General features: G+C 47.7%; 1 protein-coding gene across 1 annotated transcript in view; it reads left to right on the top strand.

Annotated features, from left to right (window-relative positions):
* The window catches only part of COL5A1 (collagen type V alpha 1 chain), a 451,358-nt gene that overhangs the window by 348,406 nt on the left and 75,205 nt on the right, over positions 1 to 27,747 (top strand). Inside the window, exons 36-42 of the mRNA XM_060250656.1 lie at positions 5,200 to 5,253; positions 5,416 to 5,469; positions 7,428 to 7,481; positions 9,803 to 9,910; positions 10,456 to 10,545; positions 10,645 to 10,698; positions 12,350 to 12,457. Coding sequence (XP_060106639.1) covers positions 5,200 to 5,253; positions 5,416 to 5,469; positions 7,428 to 7,481; positions 9,803 to 9,910; positions 10,456 to 10,545; positions 10,645 to 10,698; positions 12,350 to 12,457 — 522 coding nt within the window. The remainder of the gene's footprint in view (positions 1 to 5,199; positions 5,254 to 5,415; positions 5,470 to 7,427; positions 7,482 to 9,802; positions 9,911 to 10,455; positions 10,546 to 10,644; positions 10,699 to 12,349; positions 12,458 to 27,747) is intronic.

Below are 27,747 nucleotides of genomic sequence, written 5' to 3'. Positions count from 1 at the left end.
GCTTGTAAGGAAGGCCCATGAGAACGAAGCCCTGATGCAGCCCTTCCTGCCCTCCTTCTCAGCAGCTGCCTCATTCACAGGATCACAGACACAAGAGAGAATCACAGAAGTGGATGTATACAGAATGCAAGCCATGAAAAATAATGAACCGTAATTATAAAAAACACTCAATTCTATTACAAATTCATAAGAGTCATAAGCATCAGTATCACAGAAGTAAATTTTACAAAATAGGTCCATAAGGCATGCAATATCAGTCAGTTTCAGTAGTCATCAAAAGAAGATCCAATCTCTCTTCCATCCCGCGTCTCTTCAGAGAATCGAGTGCCTGGGCAGTCCTCCCCTCTTGAGAGAGAGAAAAAAGTGCTTGTCCAATCCCGATATTCAATTAGATAATTTTTATAAGTCTGAAGTAAGTCTTGTCTCCTGTTTTACACTGTTCAGGATGTATATAAATATAAACACACACACTTAGCCTCTGACAGTTCTGTCGACTGAGCCACCGTTTCCAAGGAGATCTTCATCAAAGAGGCAGATTTCCTCCATGAAGGTGCTGGAGGTCTGACTGCCTAGTTTGGAAGGACATCAACTATGGAAGAAGAAGAAGACTGCAGATTTATACCCTGCGCTTCTCTAAATCAGAGACTCAGAGCGGCTTACAATTTCCTATATCTTCCCCCACACACACACAACAGACACCCTGTGAGGTGGGTGGGGCTGAGAGAGCTCTCCCAGAAGCTGCCCTTTCAAGGACAACTCCTGTGAGAGCTATGGCTGACCCAAGGCCATCCCAGCAGCTGCAAGTGGAGGAGTAGGGAATCAAATCCGGTTCTCCCAGATAAGAGAGAACTTAACCATTACACCAAACTGGCTCTTTGATAAAGATGCCTCTTTGATAAAGATCTCCTTGGAAACGGTGGCTTAGTTGACAGAACCATCAGAGGCTTTTGGGGAATAAGTCCTCTTGTTGGAAAAGAATCTTTTTAGTATCCAAATAATTTTAACAAATGTGATTTGATCATATATATAATGGCAAATCTCAGTTCTTCTTCAGAATGCTGCATAATTCTAAACTGACTGGAAACTGGAGCATCTGGAATGAAATGCTTCTCCCAAGATTTATGTCCAAGGATCCTAAGACGTACGGCTCTCATAGAGCACCCTGTGTAAAGAAAGAAAAGAAAATATGGACAATATATACAACAGGCGCATCTTTTTGTTTGGCATATATAAAAACCTCTAATTTCAAAACTGCATCCACTGGGTAGATTGATAGAGGAGCCTGTATGAACAAGCTTGCACACTTTACAACCGTTACATTTAAACATCCCTTGGGGTAAAGTGGATTGTTCTGAAGCTTCCCAAACATACACACATCCCCAGTGATCCTTGCTCTATGCCCACAAGATGGCAAGAACCTCCAGGATCCTGTCCCAAACTGGCCTGGAGAAAAACTGCTGACTGACCCCAAAGTGGCCATCAGCATTTCCCTGCGCATGTAAGAAAGGCCCATGAGAACTAAGCACTTATGCAACCCTTCCTGCCCTCCTTCTCATATGATCTGCCTAATTCACAGAATGAGCATTGCTGTCAGATGGCCATGTAGCCTCTGCTGAAAAACCTCCAAGGAAGGAGAGCCCACCACCTCCCGAGGAAGCCTGTTCCACTGAGGAATCGCTCTAACGGTCAGGAAGTTCTTCCTAATGTTTAGCCAGAAAACCTTTTGGTTGAATTTCAGCCCACTGGTTCTGTTCCAACCTTCTGGGGCAAGAGAAAACAATTCTGCACCATCCTCTATATGACAGCCCTTTGAGTACCTGAAGATGGTGATCATATCACCCCTCAGTCATCTCTTCAAGCTAAACATGCCCAGCTCCTTCAACCTTTCCTCGTAGGACTTGGTCTCCAGACCCCTCATCATCTTTCTTGCTCTCTTTCTCACCCATTCCAGCTTGTCTGTATCCTTCTTAAATTGTGATGCCCAAAACTGAACACAGTACTTTAGGTGAGGTTTAACCAAAGCAGAGTAAAGCGATACCATCACTTTGTGTGATCTGGACATTATATTTTTGTGATACAGCCCAAAATCACATTTGCCCTTTTAGCTACCGCATCACACTGCTGACTCATGTTCATTGTATGGTCCACTAGATCCTTTTCACACATACTACTGCCAAGAAAAGTCTCCTCCAGCCTATAATAATGCATTGGATTTTTCCTACCTAAATGCAGAACTTTACATTTATCCCTGTTAAAATTCATTTTTTTTTATTCCAGTTTGCAGCCTGTCAAAATTATCCTGTATCCTGTCTCTGTCTTCTACTGTACATGCGACCTTTCCCAATTTAATATCATCTGCAAATTTACTCTCTATTCCTTCATCCTAATCATAATTTATAAAGATGTTGAACAAAACAGGCCCCAGGATAGATCCTTGAGGCATTCCACTTGCTGCTCCTCTCCAAGAAGATGAGGAACCATGAATGAGTTACAGATCCACCTAACAGTAACAGGATCCAAACCACATTTTACCAATTTGTCAACAAGAATATGATGTGGAACCTTATTAAAAGCCTTACTAAAATCAAGATAAACTATGTCTACAGCATTCCTCTGATCCAGTGAGGAGTAGCTTCTAAAATGGGGACAATGTTTGCCCACCTCCAGTCTTCCCGCACCTCACCTGTTCTCCAAGAATTCTCAAAAATAATGTCCAGAGCTTCAGAAATTACATCTGCACATTCTTGTAGTACCTTTGGATGCAGTTCATCTGGCCCTGAGGACTTGGTTACATTTAAAGAAACTAGGTGTCTAGGCGACTCCCTTTCCTCATCATATGTTCTATTTTGCCATGTTGAGCACCATTTCCCTCAGAAGAGAATACTGAAGAAAAGGAGGAATTGAGCAGTTCAGCCATCTCTTCATCACCTGTTACAATTTCACTTTCCTGTCCCTGCAAGGGGCCTACCACATCCTTGCTCTTTTTCTTACTTTGAACGTAAGGAAAGAACCCTTTTTGTTGTTTTTAGCATCTCTCACTAGCCTCAGCTCAGACTGAGCTTTAGCTTTCCTACCTTTCTCTGTATAAGCACGGGTTGTTTATTTTCATCCTTGGTTAGAAGACCCTCTTTCCATTTCCTAAATGAGTCCTTTTTTAATTTAGAAAGTTGTTTGTGGAGCCACATTGGCTTCTTTATGCTCCCGCAGGCCTTAGCCAAGATTTCAAATTTGGTGGGGCCAGCAGCAGCATTTTTTATTGGAGGAGGCCAGGGGGCCACACAGTTTGGCCCTAAACACTTGCTTCTCATTTGTCTAACTCAGTAAACCTTCCAGGGGGATCAGGCTGCAAGTAGGCTTCTCCCCTCCCCCCACCCCATGCCAGTCGGCAGCCCCTACAGAAGCAGTGCTGCACTTGATCAGGGCAGTGGCAAGTTGTGTGAGCAGAGGGGGCAGATTGGAGGAGCCATACCGATGGAAGGGGGGTTGAATGGAGTGCCCTGACCCCCCTGGGCTCCCCTGCAGCTATGGGCCTGCTCCCGTTTTCCCTTCTTCACGGGAATAGTTTGTGATTGTACCTTCAATATTTCGCTTTTAAGAAACTCCCACCCCTCTTCAACTCCTTTCTCCTTAAGTATTTCTGGCCATGAGATCTTTGTCAAAATTTGCTTTCCTGAAGTCCAACCTATATGTCTGACTACGTACAGCTTTTCCCTCCCCAGGACTGCAAATTCCAAAATCTCATAGGAATGCCCACTACTTCCACCTCGTCAACCAGTTCTTCCCTATTGGTGAGAATCCAGTCCAAGATAGAAGAGCCCCTTGTTTCCCTCTCCACATTCTAGAAAATGAAGTTGCCAGGAATTTGTTTGACCTTTCATTTTTAGCAGATTTGGACTTCCAACAGAAATCTGAGTAATGGAAATCTCCCATAACCTCTGTGCCCTGTCTCTTTGAGAACTTTGTAATCTGTTCTAGGAGTGTCTTATCCAAGTCCTCTGCCTGGCTTGGTGGTTTATCGCAGACCCCCACTGTAATATCACTATTATTTTTTACTCCTTTTATTTTTACCCAGAGACTTTCAAAGACTTTCAACTGAACTTCCATGCTCAGATTCACATATTTCCTCACACGTATCTACCTCCTTTACATATAATGTGACTCCTCCACCCTTCCTTATTTGTCTGCCTCTTTTAAATAAGTTATACGCATCCATCCTAATATTCCAATTGTGAGTGTCATCCCACCAAGTTTCAGTAATGCCTATTAGGTCATAATCCCCTTCCCGTATTAGGACTTCCAGTTCCTCCTGCTTGTTTCCCATACTTTGTGCATTAGTGTAGAGACACTGGAATCCAAGTTTTATGCTTCTTGAGGTTTTCGTCTCTGTACTTAGCTTCAAGTTAATGTTGCCTAGCACCTGAGTTTGATCCCAGCAGAAGCTGGTTCAGGTAGCCAGCTCCAGGTTGACTCAGCCTTCCATCCTTCCGAGGTCGGTAAAATGAGTACCCAGCTTGCTGGGGGGAAAGTGTAGATGACTGGGGAAGGCAATGGCAAACCACCGCGTAAAAAGCCTGCCATGAAAACGTGAAAGCAACATCACCCCAGTGTCGAAAACGACTGGTGCTTTTAGCACATGTGCAAAACTTTAGCCTTCTTATCCCCAATTATTGGCACCATACTAGACTGAATTTTTGACTTGCTCCCCATATGATTTAGTTTAAAACCCTCCTTATTAGTTTGGGGTTTTTTTACAAAGGTGATCCTGAGTGGAAGCAGAGATGGGTGGTGTGTTCTATCTTTGAAACATAAATTATCTATGTGAGAGGAAAAGGCAGGAGTTGAGGTAGGGTCAGTAGTGGATCCAGTCATAAATCAACAGAATTAACAGCTACTCATAAACAGAAGATAAGAGAGGTCAAAGGTTTTGAACAAATAAGCAAAGTGATGGAGTGAGATAAGTAATAACTACTCGGGGAGAAGTAGTCCAAAGTGTAAGTGAAAATTCTCATGTTGGCATTGGGGGGAAAAACACATTTTTTTAATTTCTAAAAATTAGAGCAATTAGAGACTGGATGACTCTTCTAACTCTAGGAGAAAAAAGTAGACCATGTTCTTCATCTGTCATGCTCCAGCCTTCCCAGGAAAGCAGACTGCTCCAACTTTACCTGGTAACAGTGCCTCTGTCTGCTTGCTTCTCAGGGTCCTCCAGGGCCTCAGGGGCCTACTGGATTTCCTGGGCCAAAAGGTCCTCCGGTGAGTATGGCCAGAAAAGAGATCCCCCCCCCCCTTTGGGTGCCTTGGAACTGGCTGGCTGCAGTATAGCCAGCACAGGTCTCAGCTTGGCTAGCTGGGCGTGAATAGAATTGTTCACAAGGTTCCTGCAGTTTCCTTCAGCAGTCCATTTTGGTTTTTTAGGGCCCCCCTGGAAAAGACGGATTGCCTGGCCACCCTGGGCAGAGAGGAGAAACCGTAAGTACTGTGCAATTTGCCCCCTTGGGAAGGAGCTCTGAAGCAGGTTCTTCCTCCCTTGCCCGTAATTAGCTCCAGCATTCCCTGTGAAGCCTTGTGTTTGGAAGCCTTAGTTCTTCCAGGCTGATGGTTTGCCCAGTAAAGCGCATCGCTTTACTTCCTTCGTCTCTTGCTCTTCATCTGAAATCAATATGGCAGCCTCTTGTGAGACTCCTCTGCCATTCCTGCCATGAAGGGAAACCAAGAGGAAACGGACAATTCAGCCTCACGTGCTGCTCCTTTTAGTAAGCAACACATCTTGGATGATTGCTGCTGCCTTGTGAGGGAATGTATTCCATTCACAAAATGTACTGAGCTCTGAAGGCTGGTAGAGGCTTGCAACACCTACCCTGAATGGGTTGGTTGGGCTCTGGATGCAAACAGACAAACAGAACTGTTGAGCTGTTCTTAAGCCCAGCATCCCCCAGCTGACCCTGTGCAATCTAAAATGCCTTCCGTTCAAGACCGGCTGCTGTTGCCCTCCTCAGTGCCCACCCCTAAATTCATGCAGTGCATCTGGACTGGATCTCCACCATCCTGCCTAGCCCAGTTGACCTCCATGAATCCTGGCCACAGACCCTGGGACTTGGTGGACATGTGGGGGGTGGAAATGGCTGCCTGACTGCTGGGAGCAAGCAGGAGCTGCCCTCACCCCATCCAAGAGGGTGACGCCTGCTGGTGTGGAGGCTCCGCTCAGGCCCCTTCTCTGCCTGGAAAGTGAGAAGAGGGGCTGCAGGCAGCACAGAGGCCCCCACCCAGTCCTTTGTCATACAAGGGCTGCAGCAACCTCCAGGGTGGCAGGAACTTGGGAGGGTCTCCAGTTAGCTAGAGAATGCACTGGGTCTTGGACAGGTCCAAGGGCAGCAGCCACCTTGCTCCAGTTACAGTGCAAATCCCATCCCTCGTGTCTTGGTGCCTGGAGGTGTCCTGCAGAGTCCTTCTGTTCCTTTCAGTGAGACTCAGGCAGGATAGGGATGCCCAAACGCTTGCCAGTTTGGCTCACTCCCTGTTGTCAGTGGGGATCAGGCAGCCTATTAATCAACAAGCTGTTTGGCTGTTTGCAGAGAACCTGGGCGTAGTTGCAGAAACAGGCTACTTGGTCACCAGAAGCTGACTCCCAGCTGATGAGGGTTCAGCAGGAGTCAGCTTCTGATCTCCTGCTGGTAAAATTTTGCTCTGTACCCAGCAAAATTTGGAGGAGGGGGAATTAGGAGGCAATGACCAGCTGATCAGCTGGAAGTCACTTTCTGGTGATGGAGCCTGGAGACTTTGCTGCCTCCGCCCTGCTCGAAACGCAGCACACAGAATGGGGGGGGAGGGGCATTTCACTGCTATGCTGGCCTGGCCGACGGGAGGAAGGAGGTGCTTCTTCTGGGTGAGGTCACAGTGGGCCTCGGCTTTTTTAACCTTTCTCCTCCAAGGGCCCATTTCCACACTGACTTACCCACCAGAACCCCTGTCCTTGGTACGTGGTTCTGGGATGCTTTCCCGCTTGCCCTCTGTGGACAGAATGTGCCCAAAAACGTGCCTCTTCTGCCTCCCCACTCTGTCTTGTGGTGGGTAAGCTGTACTGGGCTTGTCTCCCTCAAGAAATAAGAAAGAAATGACCTCTGCTGTGAATCAGTGAGCGTCTAAGGGCACAAAAGGGAAGGATGCTTGTCTGCCGTGACTGGAAGAGCACCCAGTGGCCTCTCCCAGGCACAGTCGGAGGGAAGCCTTCTAGCTCTGCAGGCCTTTCTTCGCCCCTGCAAAGGTACAGGGATGCCCAGCCTCCTTGTTCATCTCCTCATTCATCGTCCTTTGGGATTTCTCATCCTTCCAAAGGAGAAACGTCCACTTATTAGAAAAGAGGAGGATCCTTCTGAGCAAAGGGCTGTGATTTTTTGCTCTCCCCGTGAAACTGCCTCATTCTTTTGCAGGGTTTCCAAGGCAAGACAGGTCCTCCCGGGCCCCCGGGAGTGGTCGGACCACAGGTAGGTGCTCCCAGAAGCCACCAGATGGGCCTGTCTATTTCCTCCTTTCTGCTGTACGGGAGGACAGCCAACTATCCCGTTGTTTCCTGATTAGCAGGACCTGTCAGATTAATGGCAGAGTAAATTCTGTGTCGCAGGGTAAATACAGGTTTATGTCTGCCTTCCGAGGTGCCCCAGTTGACTGCTTGGTAATTATGTCTGGAAATGCTAAAATGTAATTTGTGTGATGTTCAGGTGCAAGGCATTCGCTAGGCAACTCGCCTGCTTTTTGATCATATGCAAGCCCTGAAGCAGAGCCCGGGCCGGGGCAGCTGAGGCTTCTGGGAGCTGGAGCTTCAGGTGGGAGGGGCTTGACGGCTGGGCAGGGCTGGGCCAGGAGTGCTGAAGAGGCGAGCAGCAGCGGGAAGGAGGGCCGAGTGGAGCAGCAGGCCTGAGGAGCCTCATGAGTCAGCTGGGATTCAAGCTGTGGCCCCAGCAAGGATCTGACCCTGGCCCAGGAAATGAAGTGGACCCCATCCCCAGCCTCTCCGCCTAGTGAGCCAAGCCTTTCACCCGCCAACAGAGGGGCCATTTCGGCTGGAGGAAAGGTCCTTGGAGAACAGCTGGGTCCACCCTGATCATTATGGCCCAGGACAGCTGACAGGGTGGGATGTGGGAGAGCAGCAGCCCTGCTCCTCCTTCCCCCGCCCCTCTGCCCCTCCCACAGTGGGTGTCTCTCTGTCTTTCTCATATCTTTGTGCAGAAGCCGCATTTCTGCTGCTCCAGCTTGGAGTGGAGGGGGTGGGAAGTGTTATGCAAGGGATGGGGTCCCTTGCTCGGCTTTCCTCTTTTGTTTCGGTTCTCCAGCCTCTGAGCCTCTGGGGGACACAAACGGCTGCTGGACTTCTCCCACTCACCCTCAAGCCCACCAGAGGGCTCCTTTTGCCTCTTTGCCTGGCTCTGCCTGCCCAGCAGGGGAAAGAGTGCGGCCACCGCCTGTGCCGTGTCCCAGGCAGCAGCTGTGCCCTTCAGCCATGCCATCTCCTGGGGCAGGGCCTGCTGCAGCACCCTTTGGAGATCTCCCCACTGCTTGCAGGTGGCCAGCTCGTTGCCCTGAGAGCAGCCGTTCAGCAGCTGGTAAACAACACCCACCCGGAGCTTGTTTATACGATAACCACACAGTGCTGTGGATCTGCCATTTTGCAATCTGTCATCTCTGAGCAAACTTTTTTTTGTGAGGTGTCAATCACCAAAGAATGGTGGTGCAAGAAGCCAAGGCATCTCTTGCAGACTCTCTCAACAGTGTCCCCAGCTGCTGCCTGTGACTATTCGAATTCCTCCCTCCCTCTTCATGGCCACTTGCTTTGTCTCCAAGACTGTGCCCAGAGTGCTTCCCTCCCCCTCACTCAGCCCCTGCAGCCGGAGAAGGAAGGATCACAGCATCAGCCCAGACAGGCCAGCTTGGGTGCCTCCGCTCATGGGTGTGGGGCGGGGACAGCAAGCGAGGGAGGAAGGGAGGCTGCTGCCCTTCCTGCTCGAAAATAAGGGTGGGCCCTTCTGGGGCTCTCCCCCCCCGCACATTTGAAGTCACACAGGGGAAGAGAGAGTGGAGGAAGAGGCGGGGGCCTGTGTCCGGGTCGCAGCGCCTGCAGCCAGGGCCACGTTGTGCCGTGCCACACTGCCCCACTGCCAGAGCTCTGGCTGATAAGGTGCCTGCAGTGAGGCTAGCCGGGCGACTGTGGGGGGGGTGCTTTTACCTGCAGGGGCTGAGGGGTGCCTTGCCTGGGGCAGTGGGCACAGCAGGGCATCCTAGCGCTGGCGCTGAGCCCAGAGTAGACGACAGGACTCCTGTGCAAGCCCATCTTAGCTGCTTTCAGGAGCTTAATGTTGCCCCAGAGTCCAGGAAATTCAGTCAAGAATTTTCTTTGACATTCTGAGAGGCACCCCCCCCCCCCCGGCATCTTACACCAGTTCTCCATCCCTGAGTGTATCCAGCCCCCCCTGCCAGGTTTGGGTACATCAGAGACAAGGGTGGCTTCATTGTCACCTCACCTAACACTTAATGTGAATCTCCATCCAGGGTGCCATGGATTTAGCTGCACCTGTTCTTTACTGACATAGCTCCTGCTTGACAAAATGGATATTACTTGCATGACTGAAGATTTGTGCAAGCAAAATGGGAATTCTCCCTTACCCTAAATATCATATCTGATGGAAGGTTTCTGGCACTTGAAGATTGCACTCCCCCCTTGGTCTGCCTCTGGATTTGCTCTGAGTGGTCCAGGATGATTTTCAGAAGGTGTCTAATCCCCTCCACCCTCCTGCTGCCTTCTTCCTTGCAGGGTCCCACTGGAGAGACGGGTCCAATGGGTGAACGTGGCCATCCAGGGCCTCCGGGACCCCCAGGTGAACAGGGACTTCCTGGGCTGGCTGGAAAGGAAGGCACAAAGGTGTGTGTGTGTGTATGCTTTCATCGGCAAAGTGTTGGGGATCCCAGAAGCCACAGGTAGTTAAGGGAAGGTGTTTCAGAAGCTGAGTAGAAGCACCATTAAATAATGCCACGACTGGAGGCTGAGCCACAGGATAATGCTATGCCATCGTTCCTTCTTACATTCTCTCCCTTGTGAGGCTTTTCCTTTTCTTGGAGAAGCCAGAATGGTTGGTGCTTCGATCTCTCAGTGCCTCTACTGTCAAAGCAAAGATCTGTGAACTCAAAAGGCTCCTCCCTCAGTGAGGAGTTTTCCTGTCTTCAGAAACACACTCTGTTCAGACAGCTGCGGAAGCTTTCTAGCTTGAACTGTTAGGGGTTGTTCTTTTAAATCGTGTGGAATTGGGGAAGTTTTAACTCAGATTTGTAACTTGTATTTATTTTGTCATCCATTTGGAGGACTTCAGCCAAAAAGCGGAATAGAAATAAAATAGGTGCAATTAGTAGGTGGGCTTTGGGTGGCCATGAAACTTCTGTTGAATCTGAACAGGGAACTTGTCTTTGCAGGGTGACCCCGGCCCCACTGGCCTTCCAGGGAAAGATGGCCCACCTGGTTTGAGAGGATTCCCTGGTGACAGAGGTCTTCCTGGCCCCATCGTAAGCCAAGATTTGCCAGCATCTCTTTCTGCAACGATTTTGGTTTCTTTTTTTGTTACTGGATGGTGACCTCTTTCTCTGCCACTTTGTGCCTTGCAGGGACCTGTGGGTCTGAAGGGCAACGAAGGCCCACCCGGCCCTCCTGGCCCAGCAGTAAGTAAAGACCTTTCTTGCCTAGACTCTCCACTCACCATTCCTCTAGCAAGGACCCTCTAGGGTGGAGGAGCCTTTGCCCCTTCTGGCTTGGGACCCGGGAAACCTACCTGGGAATTAAGGTCGCAAGGAGAAGCCTTCCTTCCTGCCCCACCATTCAGAGAAACTTGTTTGGTGGGCACATGAAAGATGGCCTTTTCAGTGGCAGCCCCATGATGATGGAACAACCTGCCCAGGGTAGTGCGCCTCATGCACACACACACAAAATCTTGACGTCCAGAAGACAGTTGTTGACAGTTTTATTTAGGGCTGCATTTAGTTTTCATTTATTGGTACTCCTAATTGAGATTTTAAATTTTGGTTAGGGGTGTGTGCTCAGTATGTACTGAACCGAATAAATACCTTATCTCTCCATGTGGGGTATTATGGAGCTGGATAAATTTGGGTTTCCTGAATATTTACCTGAATCCCAATACAAAACTGATCCAAGATCTGTATTTGGCTACTGAAATAGCCGCAGCTGAATAAAAGCCAATTTTATTCTACTTTTATTTGGGCACAGCTAGAAGGTCTCTTTAAATGCCTTCTGAGTTCACTCACTGAGTGTGGCACAACTCAGCAAATGAACTCAGCAAGCACTTAAAGTTTAAATCTCTTTGCCATCATATCCTGTGAAGACAGTCTCCAACCTTTTTGGCACCAAGGACCGGTTTGTGGAAGACAATTTTTCCACAGACCGATGTGGGGGGGTGCTGGGGTTTTTGTTGCCCCAGGCTGCCCCTACACCCCGTCCCTGCCCCCGCATGGGGGTGTTTAAATGAGGAGTAGGCAAAGGTCTCTGCCTCCCTCTGTGGCTCGGTTGCTAACAGGCCACAGACGGGTACCGGTCCATGGCCTGGGGATTGGGGACCCCTGCCCTAGGGTATAATGCAGCCAAATAAATTGGGATTTTCTGAGTATTGACCAAAATCCCAATACAAAACCGACATTGGTGTGTGTGTTTTATCATTGTTGTTTCATTAACGTTGTAAGCTGCTTGAATTCCACAAGGAAGAGAGACAGCAAATAAACGTTTTGAATAAATAAAATATAAAAATTTCACGTACACCCCTCTGGCCCAAAAATCTGCAGTAAGCCCCCTCCTCCCCCCGCCTGGTTGCATGGGAGAGTGTGCTTCAGCCTCTCCTGTGATCCCTACTGCTTCCAGTTTTGCAAAATATGCCCTTGATTGTCTGAAGATGAAGGACCACTTATGTTGTTTTGCTGTAGCCTATTTTGGCCCCCTCTGTCTCCATCTATGTCTTTGGGCCCAACCAAGTTGCTCTCAGGGAACCCTCAGAATTGTGGTTATTTGAGCAAAAGGAGTAAGGATCGCCAACCAAAGGGCTGGCAGAGCCCTCAGACTTCCCAGGATTCTCCAGTGGAAGCCATAGCAAAACTAGGGCTCATATTTCCTAAATTTTGGAACTGACAACACAAACAGGAGAATGAGTTTTCCTCAAGGTACTCGCCTCCCTGCTACCCCCTGTGGCTAGTAGAAGACCTCTGGGTCTCTCTGGTGACAGCACCTCCTTTCCACACACCTCACTCCTTGTAGGTATGATCCAGGTATTGGGCTTCCACTCCTTCTCACTGTTGTCTTTCCTTGAAGGGCTCTCCTGGTGAGCGAGGTCCCGCTGGAGCAGCTGGCCCAATTGGTCTCCCAGGGCGGCCTGGCCCCCAAGGGCCCCCTGGCCCTGCTGGCGAGAAAGGAGCTCCGGTAAGCCTTCTGTTCAGGTGGTGTCCAGGGTGGAGCAAGCCTGGGGGTGCCTGAGAGGTATAGAGGTGGTGGTGGGATAGCTGTCCAGCCATGCAGCCATTAGGGATGCTGGGGCTTGCACAGACTGGCTGGTGAGGCGGGGGGGGGGGGGGGAGGACTGCATTGGATCCACCTGGGGGGGGTGAGGTCTGCAACTGGATTAGGTGCTGGACCTGCAGCCTGAATTGAGCGCCGGACCTGCAGCCAGAGCCTGCTTCCGTAAAATATGACTTGGTTTCTCCCCAGTCAGACCATAGCTGTCAAGCAAGCGGATCTCAAAGTAACCAATCCTTGAGTTGAAACAAAGTATAGGTTTATTGATAATCCATGTTCTTCTATTGAGCCAAGAATTGGAACTGATACAGAGTAATAGCAGAATGCATACTTAAAGATGGCACATCAAAGGTTCCATCAACAAAGCTACAATTACTAAACAGTCCTGTATTCACGTGTGAAAATTCACACAGTACTTTCTTTGTCTCCCTGCGCTTATTCTTCATGGGCCCAGGCCTGGCCTGGGAAAATGTCCCTGGAGGCTTTATCTTCAAAGAACGAATTCCTGCATTTGTTAGTAAAAGCGAAAGAGGCGCAGGAAGGAGGTGCCGGCTAACTCTCTACTTTGATGTGCCTCAGCTTTGTTTCAGGGTTAGTAATAGTTATAGCATGGCAGTTATATTCTGATAAACATAGACAGTCATGGTAAGATAAAACATTGCTTGGCAATAGCTCCATTTAGCGCAGCGCTGCTGTCATAAGAACATAAGGGAGGGAAGCCATGTTGGATCATTCAGTCCAACCCTCTATGTCACATAGTAGCCAAAACCCAGGGGCCATTAGGAGGTCCACAAGTGGGACCAGAACTTCAGAAGCCCACTTTTGCCCCCCAAGCACCAAGAAGACATAGCACTACTGCCCCAAACATAATGTTTCTTCTATACATTGTGGCTAATAGCCACTGATGGATCACTGCTCCATATGTTCATCCAGTCATCTCTAGAGGTTGTCTATGCTTGTCAGGGCCTGCCCTAGACTATCTGGCCCCTAGGCAAGGCTAACTTCTAACCAGTTTTTGAAAACCAATGAATTGTCACCATGACTTCCAGGGGCTCTTACGGTGGAAGAGGCAGCCTCCAGTAGAATTCTGGGCAGCCAACCCCACCCCCCATTAAAAACACCCAGGCAGGAAAAAGATGGGGGGAAGCCGGGATGATTTTGTTGCTAAGGCTTAAAAACACCTGTGTGATTGTACTTAAAGTGAAATCATGATTTGACAATGGCTGTACAATAAGGAAGTATCTTCATGATTTCATCACCTAGCATCTGAAAAAGTAAGTGAACTTTTCTACTTGTTAAATTCTTAATTTAAACCAACTATTTTCCATTACACTGCATTTAATCCCATTGTATTATCCCTTGATGAGCAGCACCCTGAACCCTGCTCAGATCCTCACTCTGCCATGAAGTTTACTGGCTGACCTTGGATCAGTCACTGTCTCCAGGACCGGTGCTGGACTTTCTGGTGCCCTGGACAAATCACTCACTGGCGCCCCCCCCCCCCCCCATTATTAAAAATATAGGGGAAATGAAGAGTGTCAAACTTGAAACTTTTCACATTTTTAATTTGCTGATTTTTAATTTTAATTTTTCTAAAAATGTGATACATTATTAAAAAATTGTGAGAGTAAGTGCTTGCCGGCTATGCCAGGAAGGAGGGTGGTGGGATAGGATGAGGTGGGAGACAAAGTCGCACATTGGGGAGAAGGGGGGTGGCTTGGCTTTGTTGAGGCAGCTTGCTGATGGGAGAAGACAAGGGGACAGTGGGCAGGAGCCAGAGTCATGCGTCAGGGAGGTGCCCCCTAGGCCAGGTGGTGCCCTAGGCGACTGCCTACTTTGCCTACTCCCACACACCAGCCCTGATTGTCTCATATTAATGTAACTTATACTGTTGTTCTGAGGATAAAATGGAGAGACGAGCCATGTAATCCACCTTGAGCATCTTGAAGGAAGGGTGGGACACAAATGTACTAAATAAAATAAAGTCTCTGTGATGCTTAGATCTAAGGTTGCCAGGTCTGACTTAGGAAATATCTGGGGACTTTGAGGGTGGAGCCAGGAGATCTTGGGGATGGATCCAGGAGCAAGGTTGTGAACACCAGAGGGAGTTCTGGCCATCACATTTTAAAGGAACCACACTCCTTTAAAATGCCTTCCTTCCATTCCTTCTTTAGGAGATCATAGAATTGGACCCCCTGGTCCAATCTTTTTGAAATTTGGGGGAATGTTTTGAGGAGAGGCACCAGATCTTCTGTTGAAAATTTGGTGCCTCCACCTCAAAAAACAGTGCCCCCCCAGCCCCAAATACCCACTGATTGATTCTCCATTGTACCCTATGGAGATGTCTCCATAGGGAATAATGGAGCAACTGGCAGACATTCCTGCGTGCTTCTGTTTTTGATGTCTGATCTGTGCCTGCTTGTTCCATCATGTAGAGAGTAGAGACGCTCCAATTTGACCAGCGTAAAGGCCACAAGAGCATTGCTGAGGACCAAAGGCTCTTTCCACTGGGTTGTCATCTGTTCCCTGTGACTAACATGAAAATTCCTGGATCAGCTGACTTTTCTTTGGAGACTGATCCAATTGGATTCCAGAATGCTCTGCAGGAACTGATGCCCTCCAGCGATTTGTTAGTTGAGCTGATAGGGGACTGGAATTCCCCTCTCTGAAGGCATCAATGAAATTGCCCCTTGAAGTCTTCTCCATCCCTGGCAGAAACCATTCCCCTGGTATACTATGGAATTGAGGAGGATGAAATGGGAACTCAGATGACTTGGAGTGAATCTGGCAACATTTTCACGACAAAGCCTTAAGAGCATCTTGTAGGATGCTTATGAAATCCTTTGAGAAAGTGGTGAAGGCAGCTAAAAAAGAATGTTATGTGGTCTCCATTGCGTCTGCTAGCTCTTGCCTAGCTCTATTAGAATCATTGTGAGTATCATTAATGGGGGTCTGTTTTATTTATGAAGCATTTTTATCATTGTAGTGAAAGTGTGAAATATCCCTCATTGATAAAGGAATTGAAACAGGTGTGGCAGAAGTCGACAACCTGTCCAGGGATTTTCATTTTGAGATTATTGCGCAGTGGATACAGTGTCCCTATAACCTGTAGGCTGTGTTTGTATTGCATACCCACCTGGGGATTGGCAGCCCTACTTCATCCAGCAGAGGATTTTTGTTTGTTTGTTTCTGGAAGAACTGCAGAGGTGAAGCCTCTTGTTCTGGTCAGAACAAGGCACAGGAAGTTTCTGCAATAACCTACAAAATCTTGTGGCATGTTAAACTCTAGCGCATTCATTCATAGAATCATAGAGTTGGAAGGGACCTCCAGAGTCATCTAGTCCAACCCCCTGCACAATGCAAGAAACTCACAAATACCCCTCCCCACCCACAGACCCAGCGACCCCTGCTCTATGTCCAGAAGATGGCAAAAAAAGGGAGGGAGGGACTCTCCAGGATCCCTGGCCAAACTAACCTGGAGAAAAATTGCTACCTGACCCCAAAGTGGCGACCAGCATTCTCCTGGGTATGTAAGAAAGAGCCACAAGAACTAAGCACTGACACAACCCTTCCTGCCTTCCTTCTCCTTCAACCTGTTGGATCTTCTTCGTGGTCTCTGTGCATCACACCAATGGGAGAGACGCCAGTGCCAACCCTGATCGGTAAACTTCTAAAGCTGCGAATTTCCGCGCCTCCGTCCCAGCGCGCATACGCAGACCTTCCCCCCCCCCCCACTGCGCATGCTCGCCAGGACGGGAGCGGACATCCCGCCAGTTCTCTTCTGACCGCCGCGCTGATCGGTTCATCTTTTTGCTACGGTCAGTGAACTTCGTTGGACTTTGTCCTAAATTGTTAGAAATAGTTAGTGTTAGCTGTTAGTGTTTGTTAGTTTAGTTAGATAGAGTTAGGTTTGTTCGTCCGGAGCGTGGGGTGAGTTTTTCCACCCTTCAGGGCACCCCCCCGCGCTCTTGGGCCTTCCACCCGTTTTTCCTACCCCTCGTATGGAAAAGCGGTGGGGTTTCTTCCATCGCTGCTCGAAGTGCGGAAGCAAAATTGCGCCGCCGGACGGCCATTCTCTGTGCCTGCGAAAGCAACACAAGCCGGACTCTTGCATTCATTGCGCCAAGTTCTCGAAGCAAACGCGGAAGAACAGGGCGGCGCGGCTGGCGGCAGCACTCATGGAGAAAGCATTATCACCACGTGCGCTCTCCACCAATCAAGGGCAACCTTCGGCTAGACTGTCGACACCGAAATCGGTCGACGTCGAAAAAGGTCCCTCCGACGCCGATCACCCTCGCAAGCGCTCGGGCTCGGCAGCTGCATCGGAGTCCTCGGTGCTGGCAAAGAAGCACAAGGAGGACAAGGGGTCACATGCTGAAAAGTCGAAAAAGCATAAGAAGACCGACAAGCCTAAGCACAAGCCTGCTTCGCAATCTTCGCCTGCATCGCTTTCCGAGTCTTCGACGCCGGTCGTCCCACCGCTGAAGCTCTTCGCCTCACCCGTTCGTCAGTTGAGCCCGCCACCGCTTACCTCTATGTCGACTCAGCTGGTCATCTCCAACTTCGAGATTGATTCAGCACAGCGCGTCGATACCGACAGAAGCCCATCGGGTCGGCTCACGCCGAGGCAAGGGACCCCTCGTTCCCGTAGCCCTCCCCGGGATCGACATCAGTACTCGCACCGGGATCGGTCTTCAAGCATCCGCTCTCCTCGCTACCAGAAGAAAGATCCGTCTCATCGGCCAGTGTCGCAGATTCCTTGGGATCAGCGGCAATGGCAGTACCTCTACGGTGCTTACCCGATGCAACCCCCGTTCCCTTGGTTGCCACCATGGCGGATGGACTGGGATCAGGCTTCGGAGTCTTCCTATTGATCCTGGATGTCCTGTAGAAGCCCTCAACGTGCGCCTTCCGCCACGATGTCGAAACCGCCCGAGGTCGAGCATCCAGATTGGCATCAAGAGCCAGAGCGGCATGCCTCCCCGGAGAAGCCAAAGACGACACCGACGGTTCGGACGTCACCGCCTCAGCGTCAGCCGTCTGAGCAGTCGGAATCACCTGAAGCATCTCCCAGGTCCTTGAGGGAGTCGTCACCGGAAGAACAAGGGGCCTCCTCTACAGGTGAACCTTCTCCACCAGAAAAGACCACGGAGGATCATCCCATCTCTCCCTCCGAAGACCTTAAGTCTTATGGGGACTTGATTAGAAGGATGGCACAGGCGCTGTCCTTACCAACAGTTCAGCCTCAGCCCGTGGTCACGGACAGTGTTTTTGATATTGTCCAAAGGGACACCTCGACGGCAGTTGCTCTGCCCATCACCAATGTGATGCTTCATACAGCAAAGTCGTCCTGGGACAAGCCTGCGTCCACGCCGGTATCTTCGCGCCGGCTGGACCACATGTAGCGCCTGCAAGAAAATACAGCGGAGTTCCTGTATATGCACCCTAAGCCCAACTCAGTTGTGGTATCATCTTCGTCCAAAGCAAAGAAGACGCATTCGACTCCCCCTGATAAGGAGGGGCAGAAGCTGGACGCTATGGGGCGGCGATTATACTCCACTGGGTCGCTTGGGGTGAAAATTGCGAACTATTCGGCATGTATGGACCAGTATCAATATACCCTGTGGGATCAGATCTCGCCAGTCCTGAACACTCCGCCGGAACAGAGTAGATCGATCCTGAAGAAGTTGCAGAAGGAGGGGATGGCCCTTGCAAAGCAGCAGCTGAATTCCGCAAAGCATTCAGGTGATGCTTGTGCCAAAACTCTCACGACGGCCATCTCCCTTCGTAGGCATTCATGAACATATGAAGCTACCTTATACTGAATCAGACCCTTGGTCCATCAAAGTCAGTATTGTCTTCTCAGACTGGCAGCGGCTCTCCAGGGTCTTCATGGCTACGCTCCACCGCCCTGCAACCTGATACGCAGGCGTACATTGAAGATCTCCCGTTCGATGGCACAGGCCTCTTTAGCGCCACCACGGACTCGGTCCTCCAGGAGATGGACAAGAGTATAAAGACGTCCAGGAAACTGGGGGTCTCCACCTCTCATCCTCAGGCGAAGCGGCAGCAGCCGCGACAGTGTCAGAAGAAGTCTTATGCCAAGTCTCCTGAGAGGCAGTGGCGTCCTAAGTCAGCGACCACCTTTTCACAGCCTCAGTACCAGCCAAAACAAAAGTGCTCGCCGTCCTCTGCGCAGGCTTCAAGGCAGAAGGGTGCAAAGCAGCACAAACAGGGCCTTTGACTCCACACTCCCTGCTCGTCCCCATGGGGACACGGACTCTATCCGCCTGTCTCGCTTTCTTCCAGCCTGGTCCCGTATCACCTCAGACCAGTGGGTCTTATCTGTAATCCAATGGGGGTACGAGATAGAATTTTTCCAGCATCCCCCTACCCCGACTTTTGCCTACACTGCACCCTCCCCTACTCTCCTGGAAGAGGTTCATCCCTTCTCCTCAAGCAGGCCATCGAGGAGGTCCCGAAGGATCAACGTGGTCCATGGTCAGACATAGAGGGTGGCTTTGGGAGGGGCAGCTTTACTCTGCTCTCCACATAGGGAATAATGAAGGGCCCAGCAGACATTTCCCTCCCCCCTGCCCCCGTTTCTGGCAACTATGAAGCGAGGGATTGGCCTCTCTACTCACGAGTTGCTGCCAACTTCTTCAAAGTAACAGAGACACACCATCCCCAGAGGAAGCCTTTCCAATCAGAGACTGAAGCCTCTGGATGGGGAAAGTCATATGGTGGCTGTGGGGGCGGGGCTTCCCCCCTCTCTGGCCAGCTGACTGGGGGTGGAAAGGAGCTTGGGAAGTGGAAGAACCCCTGCTGGGACCTGGGGATTGGCAAGCCTAGCTGTCTGAACGCATGGGCCTGATGGGTACTTGCCCATGGGCCCCACGAGCATAGGGGCCCCATACTAATTTGTGTATGATGCAGTACTAATAACCCCGTAATTGATTATATGACATCCCTTTTTCCTCTCCTGTCTCAGCTGTTATTCTTATTACTTCTGCTGCCACTATCCATAGTGGTTTTCTCTCATATTTCTTGTACTTCATCCCAATATTTAGTAGATTATTTCTTATATAATGGTGAGGGGAAAAAAATCCGACTTTTTCTTTCCATAGTACATATTGTCAGATGATGGGATCTTAAATCAACCCGACCTTGAATTGTTGCAAAGTTAGGCTTTATTCGATAATCCATAAGTATCTGAACGAAGGAAGATTGAGACTGATACATTGTAGCATTGACAGGATTCTGGCTGGCTATATTGGGCTACATCAAAGGGGACTATACAAAGCCACAATTCTAAACATTGCCGAGGTGAGGTGCAAAGATTCACACGGTCTCTCCCTCTTATCTTATTGTTACTACTAGTCTTCCGGGGATAGCCAAGCGGCTGTCCCTGGAGGCGCCTTATCTTCAAAGAGGGGAATTTCTGCCTTTGTTAGTATCAAGGGAAAGAAAGGTTCACACTGAGCATTGGTAACATCTGCATTCTCTACTTTGATATGCAAGGCCTTTTCTCATGGTTAGTAACAGAGTTTAAAGATGGCTACAGTTCAGCTAAGCATTTTATTCAGTAAAATTACATCGGCTGACACATATAAGCGTGCCAGCCGAATTTATTTCCATGACCTTCCAACGTTAAAAGTTTTTTATTCAATAGCGTCACCCAATCTTTTATCCACACTAGACAAACTGCTTCATGATATAATCTTAAATCTGGTAGTTGAAATCCTCCTCTTTCTTTAGCATCTGTTAAAACTTTCATTTTAATCCTTGGTTTTTTCCTTGCCCATACAAATTCTGAAATCTTTCTTTGCCATTTATGAAATTGTTTACCGTCTTTCACAATCGGAATAGTTTGAAACAAATACATTATTCTCGGCAAAATGTTCATCTTAATTGCAGCTATTCTACCAAGCAGTGACAAATTAAGCTTGTTCCATTTTATCATATCTTCATCCATTTTACACCATAACTTTTCATAATTGTTTTTAAACAAATCAATATTCTTCATTGTTATTTCCACGCCCAAATATTTTACTTTAGGGGTAACTTCACATCCCGTTAATCTCTGCAATTCCTTTTGTTTACTTACTTGCATATTTTTACACAAAATGTTTGACTTTTCTTTATTAACATAAAGTCCCGCCAATTCTCCAAAGTCTTGTATTTTGGCTAACAACAAAGGTGTTACTTGCATAGGATTTTCATTTATAAACATTATATAATCTGCAAATGCTCTATATTTATAGGAAAATTCTTTAATTCTTGCTCCTTCAATTTCTTCATCATCTTGTATTTGCATCAATAAGATTTCAAGAGTCATTATAAACAACAATGGTGAAAGCGGACAACCTTGCCTTGTACCTTTCTGATTATCATTTCTTCTGTAAGATCTGCATTTATACATAACCTTGCACGTTGTTCAGTATAAATTGCTTTTATCATTCTTATAAAGTTTTCCCCCAACTTTATTTTCTCCATTACTGCAAACATAAAGTCCCAGTTCAAATTATCAAAAGCTTTCTCTGCATCCGCAAAGAATAATGCAACTTCCTTCTCTGGATGTCTTTCATAGTATTCTACAATATTTACAACAGTTCTAATATTGTCTCTTATTTGCCTTTTAGGGAGAAAACCCGCATGGTCTTTATAAAGTTTATTAAATAGTGTTTAAGCTGTTCTGCTAAGATTCTTGTGTATATCTTATAATCATTGTTTAATAATGAGATTGGTCTATAATTCTTTACATTAGTGACATCTCTATTTTCCTTTGGAATCAACGAAATTACTGCTTCCTTCCATGTATTTGGTATTTTCCCATTTATTCTTATCACATTCATTAATTTTTGAAGTTTCGGTATTAATTCTTCTTTAAACGTTTTAAAAAAATTTGCCGTAAATCCATCTGGTCCAGGAACCTTTCCAATTTTCATTGCATTAATCGCTACTTCAATTTCTATTTTTTCAATTGGATCATTCAAAACTTTTTCCATATAATCAGTTAAGAGTGCTATTTTAATCTTCTGCAAATACGCTTCCAACTTTTCCTTCTTTACTTTAACACCGTTAAATAGTTTAGCATAATATTTAAAAATTCTCTCTTTATTCCTTCTTGATCTACCATCTCTCTTCCATCAGCCACAATTTTATTAATAATTTTACTTTCTCTCTTTTTCTTCAATTGCCAGGCCAAATATTTTCCAGGTTTATTCGCTCCCTCAAAAGATTTCTGTTTTAATTTTTTCAAATTCCATTCCAATTCTTTATTTAACAGATGTCTCATTTGTGCTTGCAGTATTGTAATCTCCCTTATAATTTTCTTTTTCCCTGGCCTTTTTCTTAATTCACCTTCTTTTTTCTTAATTTCATTTTGAATGTCCAACATCTGTTTATCTTTTGCTCTCTTGTCTTTATTATTCAATGTTATTAATAATCCTCTCATTACTGCCTTGTAGGCATCCCATACTATCTGAAATTCTATATCCTCTCTGTCATTTACTTGGAAGTACACTTTGGTTTCATTTTCTAGAGATGACACTATTTCTTTATTTTGTAGTAAATCTTCATTTAATCTCCATCTTCTTGACTTTTTCGACAATTTTGTAATCCACATTATTGGGTTATGATCAGCTCCTATTTTAGGTAATATCTCTATTTCCTTTGTTATGTCCCAAATCTTTAGTACCCCACAACATGTCAATTCTAGAAAAAGAGCTATATCTGGCTGAAAAAAAAGGTATAGTCCCGTACTTCAGGATTAAACTTCCTCCATATATCCTCCAAACTCTCCTGTTTAACCAATTCAAAAAAAGACTGGCAATTTCCCTTCTTTATCATTTTTTTCTTCCCAGATCTATCTATCGTATTCTGAATTGTTCCATTAAAGTCCCCCATCAATAAAATTTGCTCATAAGTCACTTCATCAAGATGTTGTGTAATATTTTTAAAGAAAATGTCTTTAGCACCATTTGGAGCATAAAGTCCCAACAACAACTTTTTCTGGCATTCAAAGTAATTTCTACCGCTATATATCTTCCATCTTTATCTTTAAATACCAATTTCGGGTCTAATTCTTGTTTAATATAAAAGACTACTCCTCTCTTCTTCTGTTCAGCCAATGTAAAAAATTCTAGTCCCAATTGTTTATTCCATAAAAATTTGTAATCCTTTTGTCTAATATGCACTTCTTGCAAACATACTATATTACAATTTTGTTTTTTTATCCAATGAAACGTTGCCTTTCTTTTTTGTGGTGAATTGAGTCCATTTACATTCCAAGATATCAATTTGTAATCCATCATGGTGCAAATTCTTTATTTTCTTCATAAAATCTACACAGTTCCTGTGTATTTGTGATTGTAATACTTTCAGGTATTATCCATCTATACCTCATTCCATTGTCACGTAGTTTTTCTGTCAATTTTTATATGCCTTTCTGTCAGTTAACACTTGTCTTGGCAGTTCTTTCATAATTCTTACTCTACTGCCTCCCACTGTCAATGATTTTTCAAAGTTTTTATTCATGATCTTTCCCAGCATTTCTTTTGTTATAAATCTTATGACCACATCTCTTGGCAGATTATTCTTTTTTGCATAGAGTGAATTTACTCAATACATATAGTCATACATATTTCTATTCCCTTCAGGATCTTCCTCCAAAAATTCTGCTATTATTTTTATTATGTATTCTTTCAAGTCTGATTCTTCATCTTCAGATACACCTCTCAGACAGATCTGAGTTTCCATCAGTTTGCAGTCATGAATTGTCACTTTTTTTTGTAATTTTAACAAGGTGGAGTCATGTGTTTTCACTCTGTCTTCCACTTCTTGTACTTTCTTTGTTATTACCACAGTATCATTTCTGAGATTCTCTATTTCTTTTTTTAATTCTTTCTTTGAGTCCTCAAAATCCTTTCTTGTTTCTTTTTTAGAGGTAGATCTTCTTCGTGGTCTCTGTGCATCACACTGATGGGATTAGGCGCCTGCGCCGATCACGATCGGTAACTTCAAAAGCTGCGGATTTCCGCGCCCTAGGCCCGGCGCGCATGCGCACAGCCCCACTGCGCATGCTCACCGAGCCCGGGGCGGACATCCCGCCAGTTCTCTTCTGACCGCCGCTCGGATCAGTCGATCTTTTTCGCTACGGTCGGTAAAAATTTTCCTATATCTATTAGACTGTGGATTTCAAAGTTTTCTTGTTTTAGTTTATTATTTTCGTTTTAAGAAGAGGGAACGACGTCTGGAAACTCCCTTCCAGTTCCCACTTTTCCTTTCCTTATCCCTCCCCTCCCCCTTACCCTTTCCCGCCACGCATGGAAAGGCGCTGGGGATTTTTTCGGAGGTGCACGAGGTGTGGCAGCAAGATAGCCCCTCCAGACGGTCATTCTCTCTGCTTGCTCTGCCTTGGGGAATCCCATATTCCGGACTCGTGCATATATTGTTCGAGGTTTTCAAAACAAACGAGGAAAAACCGTGCAGCCCGGCTGGCTGCCGCGCTATTGGAGAGAGCGCTTTCACCGAAGAAGATGTCGACCACACCAAAACCGTCGACATCCGAGTCGGTCGATACCGACGGGGCCCTTACCGACGCCGATCGCCCCAACAAGAAAGCGGGCTCGGCACAAAAGTCGGACTCCTCTACGCCCGCAAAACGGCCTAGGGAGGAGAAGGTCGCCCACACCGAAACGAAGAAAAGGAAGGCAGACAAACCCAAATCCAGTGGGCATTCTGCTTCCTCGACCCCGACGTCGCCATCGGTACAGACGATCGAGAAGATCCCACCGCTTAAGCTGTTCGCCTCGCCGAACCGTCGCCATGGTCTACCGACACTCTCAGCCATGTCGACACAGATAGCGATTTCATCGGACTCCGATATCGAACTTACCCAACGCTCGGGAACGGAGCAGAGTCCGACGGACGAACGTCGCCCTCGAACCCCATCCCCGCAACCTAAGGGAGACGACCGGGTGACTCCCCCAAGGGGTTGGTCTCGAAGCCCACGTAGACCTCTCACCCCCCGCCATCGCTCCCGAAGCAGACCTCGGGACCGATCACATAGCCGCTCTAGGAGCCCTAGACGTCGGCACCGATCGCGTGAATCGACAAAGACCAGATCACCGGTCGATCGTTCACCGAGATCGAAGCCCAGAGACAGCTCACCTCTCCGGAAGCCACCACCTCCGATACCATGGGACCAGAGACAGTGGCAGTACTTATACGGATCTTGCCAGATGCCCTCAGTTTTTCCTTGGATACCCCCCAGACAAATGGACTGGGATCAGCTATCTGAGGCGTCGGTGAGATCCAGAACCTCCTACCATACACCGAGGCATACACCATCGGCATCGCTGGCAAAGGCCCCGACTACCGAAAAGCCACCAAAGCAAGGCTCTCCTCGACCCCGAGGACAAGGGAAAGTATCCCCAGAACCAGACAAGACCCCGGAACCCCGTCCTAGGTCAGAGCACTCAGAGTCGCCAGACGATTCTAAGTCGGGGGAAGAGTCTGCCTCAGAAGACCAAGGCACCCCTTCCTCCCCGGAGCAACCATCCCCTTCGGAGAAGGTCGAGGAACAACAACCGATATCTCCATCTGAAGATCTAAAATCTTATGGGGACCTTATTAAACGCATGGCCCAGACACTGGCCCTGACTACGGTCCAGCCTCAACCAGTAGTAACGGACAATGTATTCGATGTAGTACAACTGGACACCTCCACGGCAGTGGCACTCCCTCTAACGTCGGTCATGTTACACACAGCCAAGTCCGCATGGGACAAACCTGCGTCGACACCAATATCGTCTCGTAGGCTTGACCACATGTATAGGATTCAGGAGTCGACTGCTGAATTTCTATTTAACCACCCTAAGCCGAACTCGGTGGTCGTCGCCTCTTCTTCCAAGGCTAGGAAGACCCATTCAACCCCCCCTGACAGGGAGGGCAAGAAGTTGGACAACCTGGGTCGGCGGTTCTATACAGCGGGCTCACTGGGCGTAAAAATGGCGAACTACACAGCGTGCATGGGACGCTACCAATATGCCCTATGGGACCAACTCTCCTCCATTTTACCTACTCTCCCAGAACAAACAAAGACAGCTGTCAGGAAGCTGCAAAAAGAAGGAATCCTACTAGCGAAACAACAAATCAGTTCCGCAAAGCACGTTGGCGATATAGGGGCAAAAACCATCTCCTCGGCCGTGACACTCAGAAGACACTCGTGGTTAAGGTCGACGGCCCTCCAACCGGATACACAATCGTATATAGAAGATTTGCCATTCGATGGTACCGGTTTGTTCAGTGCAACCACCGACACCGCTTTACAAGAGTTAGATAAAAGTATTAAAACGTCAAGAAACCTAGGGGTATCCACCTCATCGAAAACACAGACCAAGAGACCTTGGTCGAAAAATTGGAACAAGAAACCGTTCTCAAAACAGCAGGGGGACCAGCAGTGGAGACCCAAAGGTTCGGGATCTTTCTCTAAGCCCCAGTATGGTACAAAGTCAAAATACTCACCACCCTCTACTCAGACCCCTCGCCAAAAGGGAAATCGGCAGCCCAAACAGGGCCTTTGACTGTCTCCCCCTGTATTCTTACCCATCCCCATCCCCTGGGAACCAGACAAGACTATACCCTTTCTTTCCAGCTTGGACCAAAATCACTACCGACAAATGGGTCCTCTCTATTATTCTATGGGGCTACCAAATAGAATTTCAACAACACCCTACTGTCCCTACAATCGTCCACACCACGCACTCTCCGATATTGAAGGAAGAGGTACAAGCCCTACTAAACAAAAATGCAATAGAGGCAGTCCCTCAGCATCAAGAAAGACAGGGATTCTACTCCCGGTATTTTATAATCCCCAAGCGGGATGGTGGCCTCCGGCCTATCATGGACTTGAGAGCTCTAAACATTTTCATCACCGCTCACAGGTTCAGGATGACGTCACTGCAAAACATTCTACCCCTACTCAATCAGGGAGACTGGATGGCCACGTTAGACCTGCAGGACGCATACTTCCATATAAGTATCCACCCAGACCATCGGAAGTTCCTCAGGTTTACTATCGGGAAATCCCACTTCCAGTACCGGGCATTGCCGTTCGGACTTTCGACAGCCCCGAGGGTCTTTACGAAGACCATGGCAGTAGTAGCAGCACACCTCAGGCTGCAAGGGATAATGGTGTTTCCCTATATAGACGATTGGCTACTGGTGGCAGACTCCGAACATCGTCTTCTACATCACATCCAGATAACCTTGACCCTCCTACAGAAATTGGGACTACAGGTCAACAACAAAAAGTCTCATCTTCAACCATGCCAAAGGACAAAATTCATAGGAGCAATCTTAGATACAAGAAAGTGCAAGGCGTTTCTCCCACCGGACAGAGCAAACGACATCATCTCGCTTGTGTCAGAATTTCTCCACAACCCAACGGTGAGAGCGAAACAGATACAGCGCCTCCTAGGCCTGATGGCCGCAACGACAGCAGTCATTACATTTGCCAAGCTTCATATGCGGATGCTCCAATTATGGTTCATCAATGCATTCAACTACCTGAGGGACCCCCCGTCGCGCAGAATGCACATTCCAGAACCAGTCCTATTCTCTCTAAGGTGGTGGCACCAGAGACAACATCTAATGGAAGGTGCCCCATTTCACAGGGAGGCCCCATCTTTGACGATAACCACAGATGCATCCCTATGGGGCTGGGGTGCACATCTGGACGGCATGTGTGTTGGGGACAGATGGCCTCCATGTCACCTAGAATTTCACATAAACTTTTTAGAACTGCTGGCAATCCATCATGCCATCATCTCATTCCGAAAACTACTTGCCAACAGATCGGTGGCAATCCTTACAGACAACACAACAGCCCTAGCATACATAAACAGACAAGGGGGCACGGTGTCCCGGAAGCTTTGTCTACTAGCTTTACGCATCTGGGAGATGTGCAGAGAAACACGGACGACCTTGACTGCAGCACATCTTCCGGGCACTCTCAACTCTTGTGCGGACTCTCTAAGCAGAGGGGGTGCCGTACTCCACGAATGGGAAATGAACTGGAAATTCCTTCGTCCAGTTTTTCAGAGGTGGGGAACACCGGAAATAGACGTGTTTGCGACGCGCAAGAATTCAAAGTGCAAGGAATTCTGCTGCAGGGGGGGAGCAGATCCGAG

Source organism: Heteronotia binoei, chromosome 12 (genome assembly GCF_032191835.1).
Source record: "Heteronotia binoei isolate CCM8104 ecotype False Entrance Well chromosome 12, APGP_CSIRO_Hbin_v1, whole genome shotgun sequence".
NCBI classification, from domain to species: Eukaryota; Metazoa; Chordata; class Lepidosauria; order Squamata; family Gekkonidae; genus Heteronotia; species Heteronotia binoei.
Note: the sequence above shows the minus strand (reverse complement) of the source record. Positions and strands in the feature narration are given on the sequence as shown.